The sequence below is a fragment of the Hordeum vulgare genome, chromosome 3H (genome assembly GCF_904849725.1).
Source record: "Hordeum vulgare subsp. vulgare chromosome 3H, MorexV3_pseudomolecules_assembly, whole genome shotgun sequence".
In the NCBI taxonomy this organism is placed as follows: Eukaryota; Viridiplantae; Streptophyta; class Magnoliopsida; order Poales; family Poaceae; genus Hordeum; species Hordeum vulgare.
Genome location: NC_058520.1, coordinates 600,510,670 through 600,518,689, shown reverse-complemented (window position 1 = coordinate 600,518,689; position 8,020 = coordinate 600,510,670). Strand labels below are relative to the sequence as shown.

The following is an 8,020-nucleotide window of genomic DNA, read 5'->3' as shown; positions in this document are numbered from 1 at the left end:
TTGATCAAATTTATGACCTATATACATATGCCGGGCTTGTAAGGAGGGAGTATTACCTATCAAAAATAATATTGTAGTACTAGTACGGTACTGTATAACAATCGAATGAATGAATGAACGAAGACCGAAGGAGCTAAATGCAAGACCAAACTAGGAGTATATGCTTGGCTCCAGACGCGAAGTCCCTAGCTCATCATGATCTTGAACTCGTCGAAGCTGAGCATGCCGTCACCGTTGAGGTCGAACCGGCAGATCATGGCGCGGCACTCGCCGGCGCCGCGCTCGGCGCCGAGCCTGCCGAGCATCCGCGCCAGGCTAGCCGGCGTGATGCACCCCAGCCCTTCCATCTCGTACATCCCGAACGCCTCCCTCAGCGCCCATATCCTCCGCTCGCCGTCCTCCTCCCCCGCGTCCGCCTGCTGCGCCAGCTCGAGGAACTCGGACTCGCTTAGCAGCCCGTCACCGTCCGCGTCCACCGACGCCACCAGCGCCTCGGCCTCCTCCGCCGGCACGTCCTCGCCCAGCGTCGCGCGCATGCACCCCTGCAGCTCCGCCGGAGAGATCCTGCCGTCTGCGTCCCGGTCCAGTGACAAGAAGAGCGCCCTCAGCTCGGCCGACTTTGCCGCAACCATTCTCGCCGGATGATCGACGGTAGAGATGCTCTTAATAAGACGTCTTCAGTAAGTAGTTGGCCTTGATCCTGCCCGTGCTTCCTGAATCCTCTGCTTGCTAGTATAAAGCTGTACGTTGCTGCTGGATGATCTTGGAGGGAGGTGCGCGTGTGCATATATACTGCTCGGGGCGCGACGCGGTCCTTGGAAGCTTCACGGCATGGAGATGGAGGGCGCGAAGAGAGATGCCGTGGTCGTCGTGGACGTACATGCATGCCGTGTCGTCAACCATGGCAGGTTACTGGAGTAGCATTCTCTAGAAAACGAATGTGAAGCTTGCGTGTGGGCGTACGTGACGGCGGAGATCGTTCCGTCCCCGTGGAATAGGAAAACAAAGGGAAGACACGGGGAAAATCTGCTTCGGCGACGGCAAAGTTCGACGTTGGCTGCGCGTGCAGGGCGGGCGTCGGAGTCGTGTGTGTGTTGCCTGGAAACTGTGGGCGCCTCCGCGTAGGCGTTGCGTGCGTTGGCTCCTAAGCATATTCATGCCATATCGCCATCCGGAGACTGTCGCTGTATGGAGCGGTAGTGTCTTTGTCAACGGTTTGGTTTGGTTTAGTTTGGAGCGCTGACGCAAAAGCCAGGTTCACTCCGAAATCAAGTTGAGGGATACACCTTTTAACGATTACTCATACCTTCCTAAATACGACGAGTGACGCATTATATGCGGATCACTTGTCGTAAAGTGAGAGTTTTTTTTCAAACGTGCGTTCAAATTTTAAACTGTTTTCACCGTTGGGTTTCTCGCGTCGAGATCTTTAAAACTAGATCTCATGTTGATAGATTTTAATAAAAAAAATCACAAAAAATCGATGTTTTTTTTTCTTTCCGGCCGTGCCTTTCGCGATAGAAAAATTGTGCCTTCGCGGAAGCAAAACCGTGCATCCTGCGAAAAAAGAGAGAGGAGAAAATACTTTTTTTCCTTTCCGAGAGGCAGGACAGTGCCTCTCGCGATAGCAAAACGATGTCTCTCACGGAAGCAAAACCGTGTCTTTCGAGGGAAAAAGAGAGAGCAGAAAAAACGTTTTTTTCCTCTTTCCGAGAGGCACGGTCGTGCCTCTAGTGATAGCAAAACCGTGCCTCTCGCGGAAGCAAAATCATGGCTCTTGCAAAAAAAAAGCACAAAACGTGTTTCCCCCCCTTCCGGAGAGGCACGACCGTGCCTCTCGCGATAGCAAATTCGTGCCTCTCACGGAAGCAAAATCGTGTCTCTCGTGAAAAAAAACAACAGAAAACACGTTTTTTCCTTTTCAAAAGGCACGGTCGTGCGGAAAAATGCCAAAAAAATCACTCTAAAAAGCCGAAAACACGTACGAAATAAATAATTTTTTTTTGAAGGAAACGCTCAAAGCGCGACACGTGACAGCGGTTCTCGAACGCGCCAAGTGACGGTGCGCGGGAGTGATCGCTGAGAGGCTTCCGAAGGAATGCTCGCTAACTAGTTGCTCCCGCAGCCGGCATACATACGCACAACTTTCACCTGTTTCATAGAGTGATCTTTTCTGCCATCCATCGTGCGAACTTAGTTTTTGTTTTTTCGGCAGGGATTTAAGGAAAATATACATGACATATTTATTGTCCTCTAAGCTCTCTGCATTTACCCATATTTTTTCGGCAGGGATTGAAGGAAAATATACATGACAATCATCATGATATGTCATATCATTTTCTTCTTACGTTTTTCCTATTTGAGTGAAAATTACCAGCTATATTTGATTGATAGTTAGCGTATAGCTTACATATGTCATGAAGAGATGGGTTGGCAGATGCTAAATAAATGTTGTGCAGTTAGATAAAAGGAGATTTTTCCTTCTCCGGTCTTTTCCTTTTTTTCTTTTTTTTCCTCTTTGATAAGTTTCATTATTTTTTTGCTTTCTTTTTCATTTTTATTTTCTTCTCCGATTTGTTTCCTTTTTTGCATTTGTTTCCTTATTATTATTATTATTATTATTATTGTTGTTGTTGTTGTTGTTGTCGTTGTTGTTGTTGTTGTTGTTGTTGTTGTTGTTGTTGTATTATTACTATTATTATTATTGTTTACTTTCGATTTTAATTTTTTGGGTTTTCTTTGTTTTATAGTTTTCATTCTACAATTTGTATGTACCGACAACATTTTTCCAATAGATGTTTACATTTTGCAGTACAAATTTAACATTTTTAAGTACATTATCAACATTTTCTGTATGCATATTTTTAATATTTTTCAAATAGATTATTAACATTTAGAAAAATACTAACATTTTTAATGCATAGTCAACATTTTCCCCATGCACACTTTTAAGATTTTTCAAATGGGTGATTAACATTTTTCAAATAGAAGATTATTTTTGTAATATATGGTCAACATTTTTCCTATGCACATTTTGTTTTTCAAATGTTTGATTAACATTTTTCTAAATGCAATATTAACATTTTTTGAAAACATGGTCAACATTTCTTTATACACATTTAATATTTTCCAAGTACTTGTTCAAAATATTTTCAAAGGCTTCGTTATCATTTCTGATATTCATAATTAAAACAATCATCATCTTTTAGTACATGGTCAACATTTTTCTATAAACATTTAACATTCTTCATATGGTGATAAAAAAAATTCTAATACGTGTTCAACACTTTCCAAATGCTTGATTAACGTTTTTATATACATGATAAAAAATTATCATTTTATAATACATGTTCAGAATTTTCCCTATAGGCATTTTACATTTTTCAAATGCTTGATTAACATATTTATATACAGGAGAAAACTAAATTTTCATTTTTTAATACATGGTCAACAATTCTCAAATACTTGTTCAGCCTTTTTTCAAATGCTTGATTAACATATTTATAAAAATGATAAAAATAATTCAACATTTTTTAATACATGGTCGACATTTTATCTATAGAGATCTTAATTTTTTTTCAAATGCTTAATGAACAATTTTCAAATACTTGTTCAACATTTTTTCAAATGCTTGATTAACATATTTATATACATGATCAAAATAATGTATCATTGTTTTGATATATGGTTACATTTTCCTATAGACATTTTACTTTTTCCAACTCTTGATCAACATTTTTTAAAAAATTGATCAAAAATTGCTCAAATGCTTGATTAATGTTTTTATATACATGATAAAAATTTCATCATTTTTTAATACATGGTCAAACAAAATTATATACCAATTTAACTAATTTTGAATGCTTGATCAACATGTTCCAAGTACTTTTTAAAAATACTTCAAATGCATAACTAACAATTTTTAAATACATGGCTAAAAAATATATACACATTTTTTATACTCTCTTCGTATACATGACAAAGATTTGCTCTATAAAATTCAAAAAAAATCAGATGCTTCATAAAAACAAATTCCTCCAAAAGACTCCCAAAGGTCATTTTCAGTCGTTGTCACGTGTCACGTTTTGGATGTTTCCGTTGGATTTTTTTTTCGCACGACTTTTCGGCTTTTCAGAAGAATCTTTTTTAAGGGTTTTTAATTTTCCATTGGTCTCTTTGAACTTTTGGACCAAAGAAATCAAAACATTTTTTTAGGTGAAAAACCCCGTTTTCGTTTTTTCCGTCCTGAGAGGCACGATTTTGATTTCGCGAGTGGCACGAATGTGACTTTTGGAAAGGAAAAAAACTGCATTTTTTCCCTTCCTCAAGAGTCATAATTTTTCTTTCTTGAGAGGCATGGCCGTTCCTCTTGAAAACGAAAGAAACAGATTTTTTTTTGTTTTTTCCTTTCTCGAAAATCATGGTTTTGCTTCCGCGAGAGGCACGGTTGTGCCCCTCAGAAATGACAAAAAACATATTTTTTCCTTCCTCCAAAGTCATGGTTTTGTTTCTGCGAGATGCATGAATTTTTTTTCTGCGAGAGGCACGGCCGTGCCTGTCGAAAATTTAAAACTAATATGCATTTTTTGGCGAGAGGCAAAGTTTTGTATTTGTTTTTTTTCGTGAAAAATAAGCTCGCCAAAACCTATCAACATGGGATCTAGTTTTGAAGATATCAACATAAGGAATGCAACAATGAAAACGGTTCAAAATTTAGACGTACGATTTAAAAATAAAACATAGTGAATAAATAGATCTATGAAAAAAAGAAAAACTCTACGATTGTGACAAGTGGTACACATGCAGTCTGCTACTTGTCGTAACATAGAAAGATCTGATTGACCATTCAAAGATGTACACCTCAATTGATGGTAAACTTCGAACTTCAGAGCATATGTTTTCTTTATTTTACAGTCCCCTCAAAAATATGTAAGCATCAAATTACTCTCTCTATCTATCTAGGGTTAGGCGAACTTTGGAAAGGGCAAAATATAGAATTGCTTATGATTTCCTCCCATCCATCCTCATCCATGAGTACTTAAGATTTCAGTTACAAGCATTATTAATTTGCGGGACATGGGATTTGATTTCAAGACACCGTGATAGTGCCTCGCACTGATAGCCAGATCCTCTATGCCTACTTGTTGCCCTACTATGAGTGGATTTGGCATTTGACCACTTGACGATTTTTTTCTTTTTTTTCCAATATAGAAGATCAGCGTAGCCTAGCCAGTACCATACGGTTTGCTCCTACCTTATGGAATGGAAGTGTTGTGGCTGTAGGATGGATGGATTCCATATACGTTGGCTTTAGAAAATGGAACATTCATACTTTGTACTCTCCGTTCCTAAATATAGGATGCATTATTTTTTTAAAGACAAACGTTGTCTATGTTTGATCGATTTTGTAGCAAAATATATTAAGATTTATAATATTCAATATATCAAATATAAAGATGTATTTTATCTGAATCCAGTGGGAGAAATTTGGTATTCTATACATCAATATTTCCGTATATAAACTTGGTTAAAGTTTAAAGTGTTTGACTTTAAAAAAAAATCTTATATTTAGAAACGAAGGGAGTATACATGAGCTGTAGGACAGTAGGAAGATTGGACGTTCATACAAGGAATGCAGCATTGCCCCCTTCTTAAAAGAAGTCTGACTTCTTAAAAGAATAATACATCTAATATTTAGGAAGGAAGGGAGTATACATGAGCTGTAGGCAGGAAGACAGAACGTTCATACAAGGAATGCAGCATTGCCCCCTTTCATCATTCGCCAATATCTCCTGCTGACAGAGACCATATTTGTTTGATACACTGCCGATCAGATCGTTGGGCTGGAGACCGATGGATCGGGTCGATGTTGATCACATGCATGTGCTTCACCAGCACTGCAGGTATTGGTGCTCTCTGCCATGGCCTAACGCGAAGAATGCAGCAGGCGGTAGCTGCCTGCTAGCTAGAGAGCACCATCAGGCTCGGTCGCGGCACTAGCCCTTGCCTCCCGCAAACCCATACATTCCCCTGCTCCGTCCTCCAAGAACTCACGACGGTGCCGGCCAGCAAAATAGATGTGGAGCTGGGAGCTGAGTGACATCGTCATGTTTCATCCCAACAACCAACATACTCCATGGAGTACAGTCTGCGTGCACTCTTCGTCATCCAGCACCGACAGACGCGCCTTACCAATAAACATGCATGGATGGATGTCAGTGCCTAGCTGTAAGGTGCATGCCAGTGAACGATCTACAATTCTACAGCCACTCACGTGGTGTGGAAGCTCCAATGGTTGCCGGTGTTCATCAAGAACTGCCCAAAGTATTATCGTCTCTTTGTGATGTAGAACTTGTATTTTCCTAGTTACTATATTTACAAGTTCGACCTAAAACACAAGCGAGGTTATAAACAAGGACAGAGGAAGTACTCTTTTGGCATAAATGTCCGATCTAACCGTCCAACCTTGATAAAATTGTCATCCTCTAGAGATACGCTAGCACGGTAGTCATTTCGGCCCGATTGCAGAATAACTGTCAAAGTGACTACTTTGGTCCAAAAGGTCACTCTAGTAAAACCGGCGTATCTGCTTGATCGTCACAAGAACCGTAAAAAATGGCAATTTTGATCCAAATGGCCATTCTAGCAGAGTTGCATTGCGCCCTCAATTGCCATAATTTTGGAGGGTGCTCAAAACTGAGTCCGAGGCTTCATATTTGGAGGTTGGACGAGACGATATAGCATTGCCCTCCACCCACCCAAATATTGGCACCATGGACATTTCAGAATGTCCGCTTTATTCCACCGCCGCCCACATCCTGGTGTCTCCTTCCTTTGTGCCACCTCGCCACCCAGGCCACCGTGATTTGGCACAAGACGCCTACGCTAAACGGTTCCTGGACCTATAACGCTTCGCCCGGCCCTGCGTCTTCATCCCGCTTCTCACCGCACCACCCCTTCTATTGCGCAACCTCAAGGTAATTTTACCACACCTTTACTTGTGGATTTTGTTTTGTGACTCATAGATCCGTATAGATGATACATGCTTCACATTATGTGTAGATGAATCTATGGTAGAGCCTAATGTTTTTGGTGATTCGCCGTCGGATTCGAAATGATGGACACCGAAGAAGAGGAGGTCCTATTGATGGCTATTGATGCAGAGAGGAAGAGGGATCATATGGAATCGGAAGTTAGTCATGCGACATCTCACCGAAACAGATTCATCGGCCACGAGTGGCACATGCTCGATTACTTTTTGTTGGGTTGTACCTTTCCACCGTACGTGTTTCGATGATGCTTCCGCATGACTAAATGATTGTTCTGTTGCATGTGAGGGAACTTTTCTTCCAACAAAGGAGAAATGCCACTAATCTCCTGTTTTTTTTCATTTTCATAAGGTGACGATGACACTTTGGGTGCTTGCCGTATGTCTCTCATGTAGATACATGGGACGATACTCTTTGAATGGTCAAAGATACAATAGTGAAGTGCATGAAAATGTTCGTTATAACTGTGGTGCGTGTTTATGAACTGCAGTATCTGCGAGTATCTGCGAGTACACAATGTCGCGCTTCTAGCAATGCATGAAGAAAAAGTTTCACCTGGATGTTCGGAAGTGTTAAATGGATGTATTGAAAGTGGAAGAATTGCCCTGCATCTTAGCACAACCAATTAACTGAGCATTGCAACGGTCAAACCATAATTTTGTAAGATGTTGCATCCGAAGATCTATGGGTCTGACATTTCTAGTTGGGGTTGTCTGGATTTTACAGTGACATGAATTTCATGTAGAGATCTCATCTGTTTTAAAGGCTAACTGATGGTACTTCTCGACCTTGCAATTTCATGATGAATGACCATTAGTATGACTAAGGATACTATCTAGCTAATGACATATATCCATGTTAGTCAACATTTGTGAAGAAAAATTCTAATCCCAAGGGACAATGAAAGAGAAACTGCAGGAAGTATCTCACAGAGAAAAAGAAGACTAGACAACGTGTCTCTATTATTGATG

At 40.4% G+C, this 8,020-nt stretch overlaps 1 protein-coding gene across 1 annotated transcript; it reads right to left on the bottom strand.

Annotated features, from left to right (window-relative positions):
• Positions 1-745, bottom strand: LOC123440987 (probable calcium-binding protein CML31). Its single transcript, XM_045117522.1, has one exon. It carries the CDS (start codon positions 630-632, stop codon positions 186-188), a length of 447 nt encoding a protein of 148 aa, XP_044973457.1. The 5' UTR covers positions 633-745; the 3' UTR covers positions 1-185.
• Between the last annotated feature and the right edge of the window lie 7,275 nt (positions 746-8,020).